Source organism: Bos taurus, chromosome 7 (genome assembly GCF_002263795.3).
Source record: "Bos taurus isolate L1 Dominette 01449 registration number 42190680 breed Hereford chromosome 7, ARS-UCD2.0, whole genome shotgun sequence".
Lineage (NCBI taxonomy): Eukaryota > Metazoa > Chordata > Mammalia > Artiodactyla > Bovidae > Bos > Bos taurus.
The window spans coordinates 6,479,005-6,501,230 of record NC_037334.1 but is presented as its reverse complement, the minus strand read 5'-3'; the positions used below and the strand labels follow the sequence as shown (position 1 = coordinate 6,501,230).

Below are 22,226 nucleotides of genomic sequence, written 5' to 3'. Positions count from 1 at the left end.
CTGTCTGGAGAGCCACGTCGCTGGCCTTCCTCCCTTGTGTTGGACACCGAGGTTGAGGCTTCCGGTGGTGCCTGGGGGCCGATGGTGTGAGACCCACACACAAGTCAGAGAGCGCAGTTCATCTACCGCTGAGCAGAAAGGCACATAACGAGGCGAGGCGGCTGCTGCTTCCGGAGGGGCAGTACCTGCGGAGAGCATCCTGCCACAGCCGAGGGGTGGGGGTGCAGGGCTGGCCGGGGGGTGCAGCGAGGGCTGGGGGCTGGGGCCCCGGGGGGCCGACAACTGACCGGGAGCCGGGATGGCAGCCCTGACTGCATACAGCCCGGCCGTGTTCGCACTCAATGATGTGCTGAAGCAGCAGCTGAGCCTGACGCAGCAGTTCATCGAGGCCAGCCGGCACCTGCACGCGTCCCTCCTGCGCTCCCTGGACGGAGACTCATTCCACTACCACACCCTGGAGGAGGCCAAAGAGGTGAACTCGGGCTGCCCCACTTCCATGGGGGGAGAGGGCAGGGGGCTTCCAGGGTCAAACCAAAGAGGTGACCACAGTGCTGCCCCCACTTCCATGGTGGGGAGAAGGCAGGGGGCTTCCAGGGCTCCCACTTCCATGGTGGGGCGAGGGCACAGGGCTTCCGGGGCCCCCACTTCCATGGAGGGGAGAGGGCAGGGGGCTTCTGGGGCTCAAACCAAAGAGGTGACCACAGCGCTGCCCCTACTTCCATGGGGGGGAGAGGGCAGGGGGCTTCCGGGGCTCCCACTTCCATGGAGGGGAGGGGGCAGGGAGCTTCCGGGGCTCAAACTGGGGCGCTGGGGATGCTGGGGCCCAAGCCCCCTTCGGTCCTGGCCAAAGGAGCCCCTTTCTCTCCTTGGCTGTGACCAAGGCTGGGGCAGGGATGCCGTGTGACATCAGAGCAAAGGTGCCCTTCTCCTGGGTGAGGGCCCTGCCCCTCCACAGACCCTTCCTGAGGGCCACCAGTCCCAAGGGCTGGCGCTCCGGGGATATCACACTCATCTCGCTTTTTCCCCTGCAAAATTCATTTCTTGTCCGATGACAAAAAGACATTATTTTATAAAAATCCTGTTGGACATCTGTTACTTATAAAGTTCTCCATAATTTCAGGGATAATTATTACCAGCTTGATATATATCCTTTAGATTTCTCCTATGTAATATATAAACTGTTGAGCATGTATACAATATCATGTCACGTATCCTATACAACGTATAAAATATATAGAACAGGTGTAGTGTTATACGTGATGTGACAGGTGTTTCTTTATAGAAATGGCATCCTACTATATGAATTGTTCATTTTTAGCATTTCAGCTACATATATTTTAGTACGTATTTCTTAAGAATAAGGACTTTAATAATCACAATACCACTGTAATACCAAAACCAAACTGACTTTTCTCAGTTACCATTACTAGGTGTCCAGTGTTCAGATTTTCACTCATCTCATAAAAGGTGTACATTTCATTCCTGTTTTCTTCATGTGTATCCAGAGTCCTACATCAAATTTACTTAATATTTTTTTAGACTCCTAACCTATATATATCGGAGAAGGCAATGGCACCCCACTCTAGTACTCTTGCTTGGAAAATCCCATGGACAGAGGAACCTGTTAGGCTGCAGTCCATGGGGTTGCAGGAGTCGGACACGACTGAGCGACTTCACTTTCACTTTTCACCTTCATGCATTGGAGAAGGAAATGGCAACCCACTCCAGTGTTCTTTCCTGGAGAATCCCAGGGATGGGGGAGCCTGGTGGGCTGCCGTCTATGGGGTCGCACAGAGTCGGACACGACTGAACTGACTTAGCAACCTATATATATAGCAGAGGTTCTCAGCCCTGAGCAGTGAGACCCCCGAAGGCCTGACCACCTGGTTTGCCTTGGCGGTAGGGTGGGCCTGGGAGTGGGTGTTCCTCCCATGGGCCCACTGGGGACCCACTCTGAGAACCGCTGCTTACAGGCCACCCCGCCTTCCCCACCTCTTGTTTCCTTAAAGTTTATTGGTTGGAAGAAAACAGGCTGTCCCACTTTCCCACGTTCTGGCCTTGGCTGATGGCACCCCTGAGGGGTCCTCGAACTTGTTCTGCTGTTGGACGTTGTTAGCTGAATGCAAGCTGAAGTGATCTGACTGCTTCTGCCTACAGCCCCTGAGTGGCTGGTGGCCTGCTCTGCTCCAGGCCCATACCCTGAGGGTGGCACCCGAGCCCTTCTCCCCAGCCTGTATCCTCTGGGCAGCCGGGTAGCCCTGCCCCTGTCCCCTTTACCACAACCCCTCTTCCTCTTAGCCCCTGGAGACAGACAGGTGCCATCCCCAGGCCCCAGGACCTCAGTGCACGGAGGCAGCAGCGGTGATGGCTTCCTTGTGTCCTCTGCCCCACAGTACATCAGACAACACAGGCCCGCCCTGCTGACCATGGAGGAGGCCCTGGAGGAGGTAAAGAAGGAGCTATGAGTGCCAGGAGAGATGGGCTCGAGTACCTGAGGAGCTGGTCCCGTACACCGGCTGTGACACTCACCCCCGAGACCCCAGGGGGCATTCGGTGGTTGGGGTGCTCATCATTTCCAGCTGAGTAGCCATCTTGTTGGTGTGCCTGTCGTGGGAGAGGACACCACAGGCCAGTGAAGTGGAACCAAGTGGAGCCTGTCACCACGCGCACAGGATGGGGATGCCAGCATGCCAGGGGATGCCACGTGGAGTGGCTCCACTGGGGCAGGTGCTGGCTTCTCAGGCTCACGAGAGACGGTGGGGGTGAAGAGCCCCCTCGACTAACGAGGGAGCAGGGCCACGCGTCCATGCTGGGGACCCCCGTGAGACACCCAGGCAGAGCTCCGACCCAACTCCACGATTCAGACAGTCTGCACTCAGGACGCACCTCCGCCCTCCTCAGCCTGAGTACGCTTCTGATTTAAACACAGGGATAAAAGTCTTTAAAAAAAAAGGTCTTTATTTGAAGGCAAAACAGTAAAATCCACAAGAAATTGTTAACAACACGTTTACATTTTATCCTGAATCAGACACCTTTGAACAATTCACAGCTACAGGAAATCTAGAACAAAAATCAAACAGTTTATCCTATCAGGTTGAAAAGTTGGAGAGGATTTTGCATCTTATTGAAAAGAATTTTCCAAAAATGTTTCTGTACAAATAAACGGCACTGCACCAAGCTGCCCGGGGATGCCAAGGAGGGCGGATCCCAGGCGGCTCCTGGCAGAGGCGGCCCCCTCTGGCCTTCCCGCCCTTTGGGGGTAGGCGGGGACCCGAGAAAGAAGTGGCCGAGCAGGAGGCAGGGCCAGGGCTCGCACCCCACACCCTGGATGAGAATGGGCCGTCTCACACGAGTGCTGGTGTGGGGGTTCCTCTCAGTGAAAAAAGCAAGTGGAGACGCCAAGGGTGCAAGTTCTCCGAGGGCGTCATTGTTCCGTGACCTGAAGATGCCTCAGGTGAGTTTCCTCAGAACTTTTTGTTTCTGCAGGTAACAGCAAATGGCTAATGTTCAAAAAAAAAAAAAGAAAAAAAATCCTCAACTTAAACAGCTAAGTAACTGAATTAAGGGCTGGTATGTCTCAGGGGAAATAGGTTTCAAATTATGTCCCTGGGGATCAGCCTAGATCAGTATTCTTTTTTCTAAAACTAAACCGCTTGGAATAAAAATGAAAACCCCATTTAACTCTGCAAATCAAAAAGGTTCTGCTTTTTTCCATTTTTAACGAGTGAGCAGTAGCAGCGCCTGGCCTGGCGTGCGTGCGCAGGGCCCGTGCACACACGCCCCCTGGTTTCAGAGGCTCAGGCTGAGGGGAGAGTGAGACGGCCGTGCCTTCAGACGGTGGGAGTTTTTATCCAGGGGTCTTGTGTCGCTTGCTTCACTGTCCGGGGAAATAAGCTTGTGGCCGCGTGGGCTGGGCACCCCTCGTGACGCCTGCTGCTACGTTAGAGCTGGTGTGCGGGTGGGGTCTGGGCCTTTGGCACCATCCAGCGTGGCACTGGTCACGAGACCCGCGCCCGTCTTCCTCCTCCTGTCGCTCCCACGGGCAGAGCCGAGGGGAGCGGGCTGCCCCTGCCATCCTCCACCAGCAGTGGGCCCAGCAGCGGGGCTCTGCCGGCCTACTTGCACTCCTCCCGGGCCTTCATGCGGGCGATGAAGGAGTAGCTCTTGTTCCTGCGGTAGTTCTCGTAGGGGTCGTCCAGGGCCACGCCCACACCCTTGTACTGGTCCCACTTGTCCCGCACGTCCCCCCCCTTGATGGGGTCCTGGATCCCTTGCTCCTTCACGCCGAGGCCACCTGATCCACTCCAGCCTGAGAGAGAGACGGATGAGTGGTTACGACCCAGGGGACCCAGGGGAAGCCCGAAGCATTGCGCCTTTACCCTGATGTGAAGTTCAGTGCAAATGCCTACAGGGAGTCCACGACACGCAGGGCACACACTTGGAACTAACGCGGTGAGAAAGAGCACCGGCAGAAGCCCTGCAGGTTTCTGTTTTCCAAGCGGGAACCTTCTGACTCCCTCAGCCCTGTCAAACCCCGAGTGCCCAGAGCGGGCTGTTCTGTCTTCCCCGGAAACTTACCCATTTTCACCAGCATCTGATGTCCTTTGTTCTCTTCCCCAAGCCTTGAGTCGGGTATAGGAGGTGCTGAATTAGAACCCAGACCAGCCGAGGAACTAAAATTAAGACAGGTAACGTCTTTTACAAAAGAGCGGATACATTTATTGGAATGAAAACTTAAGAGTATTACAGCATGTGGCTTCTATGAAGGGTCGCCAGCGTGAGACGGACACACACACACACGTTTCGGGTCTCTAGCCGCCTTCTTTATCCTCTTCGCCGGCCAGTTAAGGGGGTCCCCTAAGATGACGGTCCCTGCCCCACACTTGGTGGCAACGGCCGGCCACACCGAACCCGTCAAATGGTTAGAAAACAGAGCCCAGCCCTGGCCTTGGGCTTCACAACGTGACCGCAGAGGTAAGAGCGAGGAGGGAGACGTGATGCCACCGTCACTGCGCTAGCGAGCGCCCAGGGGCCCCCAGGTGCCGCCTGGGCGCGGGCCACCTAGAGAGGATCTTCTAACGACACGTTTCAACATTCACAGCAAAGCATCAGAGGGTTCCAGTGGTACCAGAGATCATTGGACAGTTAAGACAGAAATCTTACGGCGGGGTGGGGCTCCTGGACCGTGACCGGTGCCTCCTTCCTGGGGAGTAGGACTTGGACCTTGAGCGCGAGCGGGAGCGGGAGCGGCTGCGAGAGGAGCGGGAGCGGCTGCGGCTCCTGTGGGCCGGGGAGAGGAAAGGGTCAGTACGGCCACCGAGAGGCCCCAGGCCTCGCACCCCGTGTAGCGGTGCCCTGCTCACCTGGATCTAGAACGGGAGTAGGAGCGAGAGCAGGAGCGGGACCGTGACCTCGAGTAGGAGCCAGACGACTTGGAGGACCTCGAGTTGGAGCGTGAGGAGGAGCGCCCTCGGCTTTTGGATCTGCTCCGAGACCTTGAGGGTCCACTGCGGGGAGAGGCCTGGTGAGCCGGAGGCACCCCCCAGCCCTGCCCTAGAGGACCCAGAGGAGCCCAGTGCGGGGGCAGACACACCCCTTCCCGCACGCTGCGCGCCAGCCGGTGCGTCCTGTCTTACTCTGGCCGTGTGGGCGGCGGCTCCCGGCACCCTTACCGTAGGGTGCTTCACCCAAGACCCAGGCAAAGACCAGAACTAACCCCATCCCTGCCCCTCGCCTTGGGCGTGACACCACAGAGAGCCTGTGGGCCATGGTGGAGTTGCCTGCAGGCCGCCCTGGGACGAGACTGTGGAGACTGGCTCTCCACGGGGGACGTGGCGGGCACGTGACTCTCACCTGTTCCTCTTCTCCTGGCCTTTCCTCCGCCGGGCCCGCATCTTTGCTCGGAAGAACTCGTAGAGACCGTTCTGCTCCCAGCCTTCGCTGTAAGACACAAGTGTCCCAGGGCTGAAGGGAGACCCAAGTCTCCCTCCTCAGGGACCTTCTGCCCGACAGGCCGTCCCTCTTTTGCTTGGGATCCTGAGCAAGGACCCAGCACGAAAGCCCTTGGGGGCTTGCCTCGACAGGCTGCCCCTTGGAGGAGGAGCCAGGCTGAAGGGCGGGCCAGCCCCGGGATGCGCCCCCAGCCCTGCGTGGCTTCCTCGCCTTTCCAGGCTGGGGTTTCTCTGAACAGCTGAGCAGGTTACCATAACGGGGGCTGAGGCACTCTGATGTAGGCAGGTAGGCCTGTGCCCTGCCACACGGCAGGGTAACCACTGAAGTGAGATCACCAGGGGAGAGGCTCCTGAGGGACGCCTATGACAAAGCCTGCTGGGCGGCAGCTGGCCGTCTCTGAAACACACCTGCCCCGAGATAAGCGCTTGTCTGATGTGATAAAAGCTTTCTATCGAGGGCACTGCACGTGTGACACGCAAGCTGGGGGAGAAGTGGGCCCTCCTAGTCAGGCTCCTCACGCCACCCCGGGGCACAAGGTGTGCCTGCTGTGAGTTTCTGGTGAAGAAAGACCCGGGAGGACAGGCCGGGAGGGGACAGCAGCCTCCCCTCCTGCTGCCGGCCCCCCGGCGGGTCTCCGGGAGTGCCATACCTGTTCCTGGGCCTGTCATGGGAGGGAGGGCTGTAAAAGGCCTCCACGGCCGCCAGCAGCCTCTCGCTGGGTGGCATGGGGGGTGGGAGGCGGATGTCTTTAGGATCCAAAGGCTTATACTCGTGGTCTTCCAGCTGCAACAGAGAACACGCTGTCACCACTCCCTGCCTCAGCGCCCCAGGCCCATCCCATCCAGGGAACCGAGGGGCAGCAGACAGCTGTCCTGGGCATCAGAGTGCCTCAGGCGGCCCTTCTTGGGAAACCCCATACTCTTGTAGGGCTTTAACCACACCAATGACTCAGTAGCTACAGAATTCTCTCTCTACCAAAAATGCAAAGACCCTGTTTATCCAGACCCTCCGTGGACCCCAGATCCCCTCACTTGCCGACCACTGAGCTGTGCCCAGATGCCCACCTCCGGGGCCCCGCTCTGTGCCCCCTTCTCTGCTCCAGCCCCTACCCCAAGGGCAGCCCCACTGGCACCTCGACCTTTAGCTCTCCACGCTGCCCCCGTGTAACCTGTCTCAACTTCCAGGGAGGGGCAATGACCAGAGTGCCCTGAGCCCTGGCCCTGGCTCCCTTCTGACCCCCTTTCCTGCCTTGCTTGGTTGGTTGACCACCCCTTTTCTGAGAAACCCTTGTCCTCAGTCCCTGGACAAGGGGCTTCCAAGTCCAGGACCAAGAGGACCCCCCTTCACACCCAGCCTTCTCGAGCAGTACCAAACCTGCAGCCCAGGACGGACGCTCAGAGGAGCAGAGGGACATGGGCCTTGCTCACGGCCACGTGTGAGCGTGCAAGGTAGGGTCGTTAACTGAGGCACACCCTTAATGACAAGCTGATCAAGTTCATTGGGGTGCAGGAAATGGGGGGGACAGGGGCCTGGGAAACAACGTCTTGTAGCCAAGTGGGGAATGGATCCTACCCGTGACCGTCCCACCTGGAGGACAAGCATGCGTGGCGAGGCCTGGCGCTCAGCTCTGCAACGTTACCTTCACGAGGGGGGCCATGAGCCCAGCAGGGAGGTCGAAGTAGGGCACGTTGGGGACCAGGCTGGGGTCGTCATGGTTGATGTGCGGAGGGCCCTGTCGCCGCATGTGCGGGGGCTGCCCGTTGAAGCCGTGGGGTGGAGGGCCGAAGTCAGGGTGCTGGGGCCCACCCCAAGGCGGATGCTCGTTGATCCCAGGGTGAGGCATGCGGTGGCCGGGGTGGTGGTGAGGGGGTCCCATTTCTGCAGAACAGAAACTGCACTCAGGCCTGCTGGCAAGTCAAGAGCTGGGCAGTGCTTTGTTCACAGCCCCGAGGAATAGCTGGGGCTGGCAGTGGCCTGTCCTGCACACACAGCTGCACCTAACAGACCTCCGGGGTGAAAGAAGGAACCACAGGGAAATCACATAACCTTCAGAGAGCCATGTTATGAGCTCAACTGTGCAAATTCCCCTGCAAATTCACTCCTAGTCCTGAGAAACTGAGGTCCTGTGAGTGGGCCCTGATCCAATACTGACTGGTATCTCTGTAAGACGAAGACACTAACACATAGAGGAGACGCGGGGAGAGGTCGGCCATCTACAGGCCCCCAGGAGGCCTCAGGAGGCACCAAGCCAGCTGACACCCTGATCTCAGACCTCCAGCCTCCAGAACTAACTGTGGAGAAATCCTTGCTGTGGGAGGCACCCAGCCCATGGCCCTGTTACAGCAGCCCTAGAACACTTCACATAAGCAATAAACCTACTGGTTTCCCAGCTCAATTTATAGTCAAGAATGGATGCGAAAATCCAGGAAGAAGCTACGAGTAAAAACGAAATTTTTTTAGAAAACACAGAATCAGCCTGCCCATGTGTGGGAGGTGGCCCACAACAAGGCTGCCAGTGTGCGCTCACCTGCCCCCTGTCCGGGCCTGGGCCGGGCTTCCCTGTCACCCTACAACCCCCCCGCCTGCCACCCTGGCTCAGGGCATGCCAGGTCACATGGCAGGCTGGCGAGTGAGCTGGCCTCGGGGATCTCGGGACAGGTGAGGATGTGTTCACTGGCCCCAGGACAGACCCCGCCCCCCAAGGCTGATCTCACACTCACCCGCTTGAAAGTCCCCTTGAGGGTAGTCGAAGCGGTGAGGGTAGGGCGGCCGCTCGAAGGGGTGTCGTGGGGGGAAGTCATCCTGCATGAAGCGGGGTGGGAAGCGGTTGAAGTTGTGGGGGTGCGGCGGCTGGTTGAACTGCGGGTGCTGCTGGTGGGGCGGGAAGGGCCCGCGGAAGTGTGGCGGCCGCTGCATGCGGAAGGGCGGCTCGCGCTGGCCCCCGCCCCAGGGCGGCTGCTCGTGCTGGCTGTTCCAGGGGCCCTCGAACTGGCTGTTCCAGTTGGGGTCAGGTTGGCTGTTCCAGGGGGCGTCGCGCTGGCCGTTCCAGCCGGGGTCCCCGCGCTGCTCGCCCCACATGCCCTCGTGGCTGTTGTTCCAGGGTGGGCAGTGGGGCGGCCCGCCCTGGTGGTGTGGGTAGGGGGGCTGCTCAGGAGGCTGCAAGGCAAAGAGCAGAGGTGAGTCCCGGCCCGTGCCGGGCACGCGGCAGCCACCTGCCGACACTGGTGTCTGGCTGCAGGGTGGGCGGCCGTGAGCCCAGCACCTGAGCTGCAAGCCTACAGTCCAGCTGGGCATGACCGCCTTCACGTCACTCTGACCCGGGCGGAGGATGTGAGGTGCCTGCCTGCACCCCGGGCCCAGAATCTCAACTGCCGCACCCACATCAGGGCCGGGGAGCACCCCAACCTCATGCCTGACAGAAGCCGTGGGATGAACACCCGTCCACGAGCCCCTCAGCGGCACAGGGCAGGGGTGCTTCCCCAGTGCTCCCCGGGTGTGCAGGCTGAGCCATGGGGCCCGACCACACCCCTGCCTGCCTGTTCCCCCTTCCGTCGCGTCTCTCCCCAACACGGTTCTCTCATCCTGTCTCAGTGTCTGCTATGCCACCAGGAACTGTCTTACCATGAGTCGAAGACAGTAAGTTCCAGAGCCTGCCTGGCTGCTGCTCTCAACACTCAATGAGCCAGGACTGCAACCCAGACTCAGGACCAGCGTGAGGCTGCCCAGAGGGCCACCTCCAGGAACAGGGCTGGGAGGCCGGCTCAGGCCACCACACCCTCAGGTCTTTCGAGAGAAACCCCAAAGCCAGATTTTCAATATAACAACTATTTCAAAACGCATAAGACGCCACATGGGCAGGCCAGGCCGTGGTGTCCTACCGTGCATGGTAGGCACACTGCTAGCCTTCAGTGAGGGAGCCCCACTGTTGTGAGCCTAACCTGCTGGTCCCTAGAAAGACTGAGCCAGGAGACCTGAGGCAAGTCTGTTTCCGCATCAACCGAATGGGCAGAAGCGCCTCCACGTGAGAGGGTGCCCATGACCTGGCTGTCACCGCAGGCACCCACAGATGGGGGCCGCTTTGTGCAGACACCCAATCCTTTGTGAAGCTGAGGGTAGGCTGGGGGAAGGGGGGCAAGTCACAGCCATGATCCCTTACTCGTCAGCCCAGAGCCATCTCCCTTACACACCCCCTCCAAACAGGATCACAAGGGAGGGCCACACCCAGCACAGCCGGCCCACAGGCAGATGGACGCCCAGAGCTGGACCTGGACGCTCTGACCAGGCCCAGGCCTGGACAGCAAACTGTGGGCTGCCTGCCAGTCATGCTCTGCCTGATAAGTTGCACCCGCCCTGGCCTATGAGTCTGACTCCAAGGAACCTGGAGGGAGGGATGGACCAGTGTCCCAGCCCCAGAAAACGCTGCCGGCTGAACGCTTTTCACTTCCTTCCCTTTCTAAGCACCAGGTTCTTTCTAAGGTGATGAGATGTTGACACTGCTGGCCGAACCAGTTAAAAAGGGAAGGAAGCACATCACCGCACTATACTCAACACGGTGAACCTTCCGAGCATTCACGTGAACGTGCGGCCTGTGTGAGAAGCCCAGGCAACCCAAGCGCCCAGGAAGGATGCAAAGGCCCAGCTTTCCTCCCCAGCTCCGTCCCCACACCTTGGGAAGATGACCACCCTCTGGCCACCCCTGCCACCCCGTGCCCTGCTGCAGAATCAGTTAAAGGCCCATGAACCCACACAGGGGCCAGCACCCACCTGCCTGCCATCCACCTACCCCAGCAGCAAGTTCTAAGAGATACCTGCTGTTGGCCCCAAGGAGCAACGGGGTGAGGCTGGTCGAACCAGGGGGGCTTGTTAGGTGGGATCTGGTCATGGGGCCCAGGGCCACGGGGGCCGCTGGCGGCAGGGTCCTGAACCCCTCCTGAGGTGTCGTATTCAGAAGACCCGGGCATCTGGATGGGAGGCTTGCTGTCATCTAGAACCAGACAAAAGAGCAGTCAGAGAAGGGGGCGGCAGGAAGCACCACCAGAAATGATCTTCAGCAAGCACCCAGGGCCTAGCCAGGCTGGGCTTTACCGCCCAATAAACCCTTCATTTTTGACCCCAAGGAAAACTGCTACTGCCTCGGGGAAGGCAGCACAGATAGAAGACTTGTTAGGGATACACACCTCTCTTCTTTGAAAGCTTGACAGTAAGTATCCTACCTATTGACTGCTATACCATATGGACTTTAGCTTACTCAAAAATTTTTATCCTCATTTTATTAAATACACTTACTGCATCTAGCTGAAAAATCATTTCTTCCCAACTGTTATTCTGCTAGATTTTCTAGTATTTACCAAAAAAAAAAAGATTTTGAATTTAGTTAGCTGTGCCGGGTTTTAGTCGCAGCATGTGGGATCCAGTTCCCTGACCAGGGGTGGAAGCCGAGCCTCCGCATCGGGAGCACAGAGTCTGAGTCACTGGACCATTAGGGACGTCTCAGACTTTCTAGTATTAAACCACCCTTACATATTCCTAAAACATACCCTACTTGATCATGGTGTACCTTTTAAATCCTCGGCTAGACTTCACTTGCTGAGGTTTTATTTACTATTGTCCCATCTCTGCTCAGAAATGACAGTGGGTTAACATTTTTCTATATTATTACCACAACAGACCCAGGTCTTCCTAGACTTTAATAATTCTTACTCCGTTGGCTCTCTTAGGTACTTGATATCTTTAAAAAAAATTTCTTTCCCTGCTCACGTGCATCTTGTATAAGTTATCCTGGCCTAGAAAATGACTTGGAGAGCCTTCCTCTCCATTCTCTGGGATGGTTTGTATTCAACTGTCTCAGGTGTAAGGGCTGGGTTGCATGTACCCGTGAAATCACCTGCCTGGTGCTTTTAAGTAGATTAGAATCTGATCCTAGGATTGGACCTGAGACTACAGAACCCGAGCCCTTCCTGAGGGGAGAAGACTGCTTTCTGGAGGCTGCCTCCGGAGGGTGGGTGCTGAGGAAGCCACGTACCAGGCTGGGTGGTTGGCGGGATGGCCGGGGCGGGTGTGGGGGCTGGGGGCGGGGCAGGCGGCGGCGGTGTGGCCTTGACGTCAGCTTCCATTTGCGGCATCTGGATCTGCTGCTGCTGCTGCTGCTGTTGCTGCTGCTGCTGAGTCAGGCTGTTGACAAACTCCTCATGCTGGGTCTTGAGGGTCTGGATTTGCTGCTGGAAGGCCAGCTGCACTGGCTGGACCACTGAGGAGTATTCAGTGATGAGGGTTGCCTGGGGGAGAGCATGGAAGCCAGCGCTCAGCATGTGGGACTCAAGGTCCGAGACCCTCTGGAGCAGCACAGGGACAGCACCCAGAAGGTTGGGGCGACGCTGTAGGCAGCAAGGTCCAGGGATCCAAGGCTGGCGAGGGATTGTCACGTAAAATAATCAGCTTGGACTTGACAACCACAGAGCATCTCAATCTAGCCAGATTTGGTAAAGAACAGTGCTGCAGTAGCTTAGAATTCCCTCACAAAGGGAATACACAAGGACGGCCGTGCCCTGGGCTGACACACACCCTAGGACGGGCTCACGTGCCATATGGCTTTGAACAAGTCACCACCTCCCTGGGGCCTCAATTTCTTCATCTGTAAAATGGGACGATAACAGAACCTACCTCTGGGGACTAGGAAATAACACAGTGAACAGGACCAGGGCGGCTCAGTAACCATGAGCTACTGCCACCAACTCAAGAAAAGAAAAGCAGGGAATATCACTGTGGTATGGTGATGTGAGCCCGTTCTTATTTAGCAACAAAAAAAAGTGGGTAGAATTTTTTAAAAGCCTGAGATGCACTCTCCTCGTTTGCCTCTCTGAGCTCGAAAGCTTCTCCCCTGTAGGGAGGGCGGTGGTCAGGAGCATCACAGGGGCAACAGTCAGCATGTGGCTTCTGACGCTCAAGCTTCTGACACTTCTTGATGTGCAGGAAGACGACACCTCACGGCCTGACAATCAGGGGTGTGAGCTGTATCTTTTATCCAGACAGCTGTTGCTGGGGTGGCAATGCCAGAGCCACGGCAGAGGGAACCAAGGAGATCTGGCCCTCCTCTCCCTGCCCTGCAGCCCTGTCCTCTGAGCAGATGCCCCCTCTGAGAAGCACACAGGGGACCCTGCGCCCAACACAATGACCATGGCAGCCTACTTAAGGTTTTACGCACGTCCCTATCATGCCTGGAGGACCAGGGCAGACGGACCAAAGACATCCCTGAGAGCAGGGCCCACACCAGGTAGCTGGTCATGGCAAGCCAGGAGACACCCTGACGGGCTCCCTTAGGGGGAGCTCACTGGCTGTTGTGGAGGGGGTGGGCCCCAGTGCTGCTCCTCAGACCCCGCCTCCTGCTGCTCACCACCACACCAGGGCACCCCTGGGAGTTGGGTTTGGAAGATGCTACCAGGACCCCAAGGGCACCACCCAGCCCCCCAACCTCAGGGAGCAGCGCCCACCTGGTACTGGCCGAGCCCCAGGGCCGGGCTCTGTAACTGCTGGATGATGGAGTCGTCGAAGTAGCCGTTCTTCTCCCAGAGCTGTAGGAGCTGGACGTGGAGAAGGGAGAGGCTTGTCAGGGGGAGACAAGCACACACGCCCCCAGCGTCTGTCCCCGTCCCCGCCCCGCCCCGCCCGGCTGTCCCGCGTACCCGGGCGATCTTCTGCTGCTTGTCCTCCTCCACGGCCAGGAAGCTGGTACAGTAGATGGGCACCACGACCTTCTGCAGGGCGGCCAGCAGCTCCCGGGCCTGCTTGCGCTGGCTGTGAGGGAGAGACCTTCCGCGCGTCAGGGCCCTGGGGCGGGACCCAGCCACGCGCCCGTTACCATTGCGGCTCCGGCCACAGCCCCCTCTGCCTTCTTGGGAAACGGGCCCCCAACCCGGCCAGGACAAGGGCTGGGCCCCCAACAAGAGCCGTGCTGGCACCTGGGCCCGAGGGACAGACGGCAGTGGGAAAGAACACAGCCCTGGGGCTCTCAGAGCACGGCCTGTGCCCCCCGGTCCCCTCCTCAGCACCATGACCCTTCCCTTCCAAAGTGGCCTGAGGACTGCCAGACATGGGCTGGTGAGAGCCCCTGCTGCCCACAAGGGCTGGGCTGGTGCTGCTGTGGGTGTGGGGCCTAGTCCCTGAAGCCTCGCTCAGCAGAGCTACCCTCTCTGCACAACGCAATCTGGGATGGGACCCTGCCTTCCACGAGGGAGCACGTGGGCTGTCAGGGGGCCTAGCAATCAGGTCCGCAGGATGAGGTGGCCTTTCAGCGGGGGCAGGGCACAGCTGCGGGTATACTCTGAGCGTGAGTGAGTATGGGGACTCCCCAGGCTGTACGACGAGGTGTCAGAGCCTGGGAAAGAAGCAGGGCAGCTGGAGCCCCTCCCAGAGGCGAGCCCACCCCAGGGAGCTCAGAGACAGCAGCAAGGGCCTGAGGCTGGGGGAGGGCAGTCCAGGCAGGAGGACAGGGCCGGCGGCACTGGGCTTCCCAACAGCGGGGCTCAGGAAGGGCATGGCTGCAGAAGTGCCAGAAACAGGGCTGTCTCTGCCGAGCTGCCCTGAGTCCGTGGAGCGGCTGGTGGAGCAGAAGGGCACACAAGGTTCCGAGCAGCTGCTAGTTTCCCAGCGGCAGAGAAATAAGGGAAGGTGAGGCAGGGAGTGCGAAGTGGAAGCGGAACTGCCCACGTGGCCCAGGAAGCAGGGAGTGGCGGGCCAGCTGCATGTGGGCGGAAGTGGGCAAAAGCCGGGTCTGAGCCTGCTGCCCTCATGGGAGCTGTCTCTTCAGCCGGTCAAGTTCAAGGTCAAATGTGGCAGCCAGTCTTCACAGCGACAGGCTAGCCTCACTAGCCCCGTGAGCTTCCACCTGTCTTTGGCCCAGGGATTGGTTTCACGACTTAACCTTTGTTGTAAGACACCAGAAAGGCCGTGAGCAAGTACATACTGGCCCGGCCTTAGGATGGCTGGGTGGAGAGGGGAGGCAAGTCTCTGGGCTGGGACACAGGATTAGCCAGGAGGCCCTATGGGAAGACTCCTGAAGCAGAGTGCATTCAGGGCAATGGAGTGTGTGTAGATCAGTGAAGAAAGGAAAATGAGTGGCAGGTATGAACAAGGCAGCCAACGGACACTGGAAAACACGCAGAAGTTGCCCTGAAAGCAAGGCGCAAGGGGACAGTGGCCTTGGGGGGACGCGGGGTCCAGGGTAGGGGCTGAGGGGTGTATGTGAGGGGAGAGGGGGTGGCTGTCCTCCCCGTGGGGGCTTGTGGTTCAGACCAACCCTCAAGAAGAGGGATCCCAAGACAGGCCGGGCTCCTGCGGGCAGAGCAGTGGCCGGGAGGGGGCGGAGGAGTGGGGGATGGCGGGGCTGGCAGGCGCTCACCAGTGGTGCAGCACGTCGTTGATCAAGTAGATGAGGTGCAGCCGCAGCTCGAAGTGCGCCCCGTCGGCCGTGATGCGGTTGCGGAGGTGGCCCGCCATCAGTTCGCAGTGCGGCGGGGACTTGGCGTTGCTGAACATCCAGTTCTTCCCGGCCTGCAACGGCCAGGACAGCAGGTGAAGCGGGGCTGGCTTCCCCAGGCCCGAGGGTGTGCGGGTGCCCGGAGTGCCCAGGAACCTCCACCCACCTTCCCTCTCTCTCTTGGCGGGAGAGCCCACGGAAGTGCTCAGGCAGAAAGCAGAGGGAGAAACGGGGTGCCCCGAGAGTAGCCCCGGCCCAGACCGGCCGTGGGCGCCCACCTCGTCAGGAGCAGCAGATTCTGGAGCACGCCCCGCCCCCGCCCCTCACCGAGATGGCGTCCTTGGTGCAGGTGTCGATGATGGGCTGCAGCAGGCTGTCAAACTCGTTCATGTCCAGCTGCGTCTCCTCCAGGAGCTTCTGCATCTGCTGCTCCAGTGCGTGGGCCACGGCTGCCGTCACCTGCTCCTGGAAGGCAAGGGGACGCCAAGACTGTGTGAGGAGGGACCCCGGCCCAGGCACACCCAGGCTGGCCCATCCGTGCCCCGCCCCCAGCATTCACACCGGAAGCCTGAGACACGAATCGGAGAGTCACGCCGCAGTACAAGAGTAGGCAGCGGGGGTAGCCAGGCAAGACACAGGGGGAGACATTTCCCCCCGAGAGGTGACAGGTGGAAACGTTAAGGCCCAGAGGAACAAGGAACCTCTGCACGTGAACTCACCAAAAAAAGAAAGAAAAATGAGTGGCGGTGTGAACAAGGCGTGGGGAGGATGCACATCAACAGACACCAGTCAATAAACGCAGGGCCATCGTGCTGGCAACCAGGAGTCCAAAATTAACACGCGGTGCCAGACTTCTGCCCATTAGACTGGCAGACTGAAGTATGGCTGAGACCCAGCACTGCAGGGGGACAAGCGGTCAGCCCAGGGCTGGCTGAGGCTGGACTGCTCGGTTTGTGAAGAGTTTCATGTGCAAACTGAGAGTGAACATTCTGGAGTGTCTTGTTTCCAATACATCAATTTGCGTCTCAACTCCAGTAATAAAATTGGGGCTGGTGTTTCAAGTGTCCTTATCCACCTTGGGTTTCCAGCAGTTGATCCTACTGTATCTGGCCAAAGTACCAGGCTGTGATGGACTGGGACAAAAGGGTCCACCTCACAAGAGCCTCCTCCTAACTGGCAAGAACTGTGCGAACGGCACCAGAGGCCACCTGGCGTTCTCTGTCACACCATTTCCGACGTGCAGGCTCACTTGTCACACCTGCTGCAGCATGATGGGGGCATGTGTGTCAAAGCCTATGCAATGAGCTCACTGGGAGGAGACCCAACCTTAGGGTCCGGCGTGAGGGGTTGAGCTAAACACAATAAAGGCGGTGGCAGCGCGGGAGGAGCGACGACTGTCTCGCTCCAAGCCCTGGGCAATGGGACAGCCCCGTCCTTAGCGCCAGTGCAGACGTGAAACCTGAGGCACAGAGGTGAGTGCCGGGTGCCCCTCGGGAGGAGGGGTGGGGCGGGAGGAGCGGGCCCGTACCTGTCTGAGGGCCAGCAGGTGCTGCTCCTGCTGCTGCAGGTTCCACTGGCTCTGCTGGATGAGCTCGTCCATGGATGGGGTGCCCTGGGCTGGCGCGACGGGTGCCGCAGGGGCCAGCGGGGGCTGGGGCAGGGGAGGCAGGGTCGCAGCCGGTTCCAGCTCCGGGGCCTGCTGCTTGCAGATGACTGGCAGGAGAGGAGAGAGGCAGCCCCTGTGAGGAGGCGGCGGGGGTCCAGGTATCCCCTTGGCGGCTACTTGGGCAGCTCCCCTCTGTATACTCACCCCCCAGCAAAGAACTCCTATGACCTGTCCCAGCTATGTTCACCCTGTCTCATAGGGCCTGGCCCTGGGCCCTTTCCACTTGCCCTCTCCTCGGAGACCTTTGGGATGGTCTCCACTCTCCAGCTAACACCATCTGGCCTTGCCCACGGTCCATTAGCCCAGAAGCCCAAAGCCACCCGCTTCCACCCTCGCCTGGGCCTGAACAAACAGTCCCTCCCCAAGGGGTTCTCTTGACTCCGAGCATCCTTGCCTGCTGTCCCCCAGTCTACTCTTCCCTTCCCAGGTAACAAAGCTACCGAGCCTCTGGAGGGCCAACCAGCAAGGCCAAACAACTGCGGCCCTGTGGCAGGAGCGCGGCAGTGACCCGACACACGCGGTGGCCTCTGGACACTGGGCCCCTCGCATTCCCTTCCACAGACTCTACTCTCCTGTATTCAGGGGTCAATCCAGATTGAGGCAGCATAGGCTGCCCCATCCTGCTGGCAGGAGACAGGATGGGCAAGTGCAGGCCCCGAACCTTGCCAGGTAAGACAGGAAGGGAGGACTTGGGGAAGGGTCCCGGGACAGATGGCTGCCCTCTCTGCCTCTGGGCCTCATCTGGTCTGAACAGGACCATACTCTGCTGGAGCCCTTCTGAGTCCCACCCTCAGGGGGCCCAGCCAAAGAAAGAACAATGGGGTGGAGTGTGCTGCCCAGGGCCCGCCAGGGCGCCTAGGTCTGAGGTGGGCCTTCTGGTCCTTGCACCCAAGGGCAGCCCATGGGACCACCCCGACGTGCAGTCTGGATCGCGCCCCTCGATGCTTCAGCACGTGTCGCCTTGCTGTCTTTCATTTTCTGTCTTTACTGGCTCCTCCCATTAGCATCTAGTCATGGTGGAGTCTTCAGTCTTTACAAACTCCCACTTCAGCCTGTGCCTCCCCATCCAACAATTTTAAAGCCAAAGTTCATCTTCAGTTCTTCTCTCCTTTATCTCAACCCACAGAGGCCTGGGCTCTGCCTGCCCACCCCACCCTCAAAGCCACTGCAGTCATCCCCACTCAGCCAGATGGCCCCGTCTCAGCTCCTTGTCGCATGTGGCTGGCGTGGCTGTCCCCTTTCTCTGTCCGACTCTTACATGCTGGAGGCCTGGACTGTGAACTAAATGCTCTTCTCTGAGCAAGCCTCTAGGGGAATGTGATGTATTGCTGTGGCTGCAGTTACAATCTGCACTCTACGACAGGGAGCCTCCCACCCTTGGCCTGTGAGGAAACCAGCTGCACGGCAGCAGGTGAGCAGTGAGCAACCGAAGCTGCATCTGTATTTACAGCTGCTCCCCATCGTTCCCATTATCGCCTGTGTTCTGCCTCCGGTCAGGTCAGTGGCAGCATCAGATTCTCACAGGATCATGAACCCTACTGAGAGCCACGCATGTGAGGGATCCAGGTTGCGAGCTCCTTATGAGAATAATCTAATGCCTGATCTAATTATGGTGAGTTGTGTAATTATTTCATTATATATCACAATGTAATAGTAATAGAAATAAAGTGCACAAGTATAAGGCACTTGTATCATCCCAAACCAGTCCCCCCCTGCCCCCACCATCGTCTGTAGAAACGATTCATTCTGTCTTCCATGAATCTGGTCCCTGATGCCATAAAGTTTGGGGACCACTGCTCTATAACCCCTAAATCTACCAGTGGCACCCTGGATTCCTCAGGCTTTAGGTCTTAGACCAAATAGCCACTGTTTTCTGCAGATGCCCCAAACAGGTATGGTTTCCTCTCGCCCTGTGCCCCACCCCTTCCAAAGCCCCACTCCTGATCCATGGCTGGCACAGCCACGCCCACTTACCCAAGCCAGAAGCGAAGTTCGTGCACCTCTCTCTCCCTTGCACCCCACACTAACCAGCTGCCCCACGTAGTCAAGTCACCCTTCTAGATCACACACCACTCTGCGCGGCCATCACTGCCACGACTCTGGCTTGACTAGTCACCTAGGTTTCCCTGCGCCCAGTCCTGCCCCCTTTCCTCTTCTCTACCCCATGGCCGTAGTGCTGCTGATCCAAGTGGGGTCCAAGGGGCCAGCCCCAGGTGACACCGAGACAAGCACAGAAATAGCAGAGGAGTGTTTGGGCGCTTTCACGGCAGTTTGATGTTTCATGGTTTACATTTTTTGGGGGCTGTGCCGTGCAACTTGTGGGATCTTAGCCCCCTGTCCAGGGACTGAACCCAGCCCCTGGCATTGAAAGCACTGAGGTCCTAACCACTAGACCACCAGGGAACTCTCATAGAAGTTCACATTTTTATTGTACTTTGCAAAACTGTACTTTCTGCAACAGATTGGAGGGAAAAAAACAAAACCAGTTTGCTGTGTAGGGTGTAGGAGTTTGTAGGGTATAATTCCTGAGTGGTCCCGGAACTCAGTCTTCTCAAACCACCAGGCTGGCTACAAAATGGCTAGCCCTGCTCCAGAACACAGTACCAAAACCCTTCCAGAGCTTCCCTAGAGCTTCCAGAATTTCTAAGTCCTTTGCAAGCCAGCCCTCCCTGCTCTGCACTTCTGGCCACTCCAAGAATCACTCGTTCTCTGGGGTTTGGGAACCCTAAGCTTCTGTTCCCACTACTCCTCAACCCCTCCTAAGGTTCCATCTTCTGTCTGAACACTCTTGTCTCCTCAATTCCTACTTGGTTAACTCTGTCACAGACTTTAATGGCAACGGAGATACTGTTACCTGCAGAAAGGATTCCCTGAGCCCCGATCTTCGCCTGCTAGAAGCACCCCAAGCTCCCCACATTATGGCACCAAGTCCCAGGCCACCTCCTACTGCTGACCTTCCAGAGTGGGAGTGGGCTCCCCTTGAAGAAGTATCTCTCACCTCATGGTCACTCAAACCGAAACACAGTCCTCCCTTGCCCAGTTACATCACCCACATCAATATCCACCTGGCATTTCAGTTCATGTATTCTACCCCTTAACCCTAGCTGTCCCCAGGCCCACTTTCTCTACTCTACTCACTGACTTAATCCAGACCTCATCACCAGCTGCCAGCCTCACTGGTCCTGGTCTCCATTCATGCTCCCTCCAGCCTGTCCGCCACATAGGCCACGCAAACCCAATCCACCTCTTCCTGTTTCAGCCTCTCTAGTGGTTCCCTACTGCCTATATCAGGGGTTTCAAACCTGATGGGCTGAGGCGAAGGAATGGTTTGCTCCAGAAACACATAGGTAAGTGAGTACATTTTGTCTACAATTTCAGGCAACAAATCTCCCCTAATCACATATCTAACCTAAATAGGCAAGACTTCCTTGGTGGTCCAGTGGTTAAAAATCAACCTCCCAATGCAGGGGATGTGGGTTCGATCTCCAGTTAAGAACTAATATCCTATATGCTGCAGGCAACTTAAGTTCTCACAACACAACTACCGAGCCCCTGAACTCTGGAGCCCATGAACCACAACTAAATAAATATTAAAACAAACGAAAAACCTAAACAGGTACCAGAAGAACCCCTGAACAAAGGAAGAAAACCCAAACTTTCCCCTTGGAAACTTTCCCACTCCAGAGCAAACTCTTCTGTCTACACACGTCTAGGTGCCATGCTGGATCTCTTACGCTTTGGTTTCTCTCTCGGCTCTCAAAACACACTGTGCCTGTTCAAGCCACTGTACTTTTGCCATAAGAACACCTATTACATGCTGCCTGTTAGGCACAATAATGTCCCAAACAAGGTCTGGTTGGCCTCGAGGAGCTTGTAGTCCAGGGAGCATTCACCTTTCAATGTCCAACTGCTTGGCAATCTGCAACACAAAGGTATCTAGAAGCTAGGGATTTGCTATTGAACAAGACAGACGTGAGCTCAGGGACTATCTACCTGGTGTCTATATTTGTTATTCATAGGCTAGCTGTGATAACAAACTCCATCTTAAACTCTTTAAGGTCAAGGCCTGGTTTCTGAAGCACAAACCAGTGAACATAAACAGTTACCAAGTAATAAAGTCCACAGGACAATTCATTTTGATCTGGATTGCAACCACCAGAAATGCACAAAAACCCTGCTGGACGCCCCAGAGAGCCCGCAAAGAGGGCTGGACGGTATTCATCCGGAGGGTCCCACTCAGCCTGGCTTCTATCACTTCCTCTCTGTAAAACACTGAAGCACTCTACTCAGTGACATCAGTCATCAAGTTTGCAAAACAACAGGAATCCTTGATTCCGAGCCCAGAAGGAAGATCAATAACCTCGTTCTCCGTAACACTCGGACCCTGCAGCCTCAGGGCTGCAGGACTCCAGGAACAGCGGGAAAGATCATACATGCCGAACTAACCCATTTTCACAAAGAAATAGCATGCGACCCCAAATAAGGCGTTTAGTGGTAGAGCCCGAGATGGAATCGGAGAAAGGAAGGGCTAGAGGAGGGGGCCCGAGAGCTGGAGAGGACTCACGCTGCTGCTGCTCCAGCGCCAACTTGCACTTGTAGTAACTGTAGAACTCGCCTCCGAACAGAAAAGAGAATTTTGGGTTGTCCTTCTGCTTCTCCATCGTCATCTTTTCAAACTCGGGCCCGTTCCGAGCCACGAACTGGGCCAGCTTGTCGATGACATTTCGGAGCTCCTGGTCTGGAGGACGGAGAAAAGGCCACACGGGGCATCAGCTAGGACCGCCCAAATCCGGGGGCCCTGGTTTCCCAGCCCGCGTCCGCCGGTCGGGTCCCTAGGGGTGGGCCTCGGAGAGGCCGCCCTTGTACGGGTCCCGATAGGGGCCAGAAGCGCGCCGGGAATGCGAGGACCCGCGGGAGAGGCCGCGGGCAAACCCGGGAGGCCGAGCCCCGCCCCTTCCTAGGCCCGGGGACCCTAGGAGGCGGGGCGGGTCAGCTGGGGGTCCCGGGGAGAGATCAACGGGCCCCGAGTCAGGGCTGGGCCTCACCGTCTGGCGGCAGCGGCATCTCCATGGCTCCGGCCGCGGGGAACGTCCTCCGGCGCCTCACGATCGCCCACCAGGGCCGTCTGCGGAAGCC

The 22,226-nt window shown here is 57.9% G+C and overlaps 2 protein-coding genes across 3 annotated transcripts in view; one reads left to right on the top strand and one right to left on the bottom strand.

Annotated features, from left to right (window-relative positions):
* Positions 1 to 3,697, top strand: part of LOC132345680 (uncharacterized protein C19orf44-like) — a 5,577-nt gene extending 1,880 nt beyond the window's left edge. Inside the window, exons 2-3 of the mRNA XM_059888512.1 lie at positions 306 to 472; positions 2,394 to 3,697. Of these exons, the coding sequence (XP_059744495.1) occupies positions 306 to 472; positions 2,394 to 2,465 (239 nt within the window). The 3' untranslated portion in view covers positions 2,466 to 3,697. The remainder of the gene's footprint in view (positions 1 to 305; positions 473 to 2,393) is intronic.
* Positions 2,941 to 22,226, bottom strand: CHERP (calcium homeostasis endoplasmic reticulum protein). 2 transcript variants are annotated; one of them, XM_005208508.5, is made up of 17 exons: positions 22,136 to 22,226; positions 21,655 to 21,828; positions 16,953 to 17,137; positions 15,752 to 15,889; positions 15,347 to 15,498; positions 13,632 to 13,776; positions 13,440 to 13,529; positions 11,975 to 12,227; positions 10,761 to 10,936; positions 8,673 to 9,108; positions 7,592 to 7,830; positions 6,602 to 6,735; positions 5,854 to 5,940; positions 5,364 to 5,507; positions 5,164 to 5,280; positions 4,579 to 4,673; positions 2,941 to 4,309 (listed from the first exon to the last, which is right to left on the bottom strand). In XM_005208508.5, the coding sequence occupies exons 1-17, from the start codon at positions 22,158 to 22,160 to the stop codon at positions 4,116 to 4,118; spliced, it is 2,784 nt and encodes a 927-aa protein (XP_005208565.1). In that variant the 5' UTR covers positions 22,161 to 22,226; the 3' UTR covers positions 2,941 to 4,115. The 2 variants fall into 2 exon arrangements, with proteins under 2 accessions (XP_005208565.1, NP_001103268.1); NM_001109798.2 differs by having other exon boundaries at positions 2,944 to 4,309; positions 13,632 to 13,743; positions 22,136 to 22,219.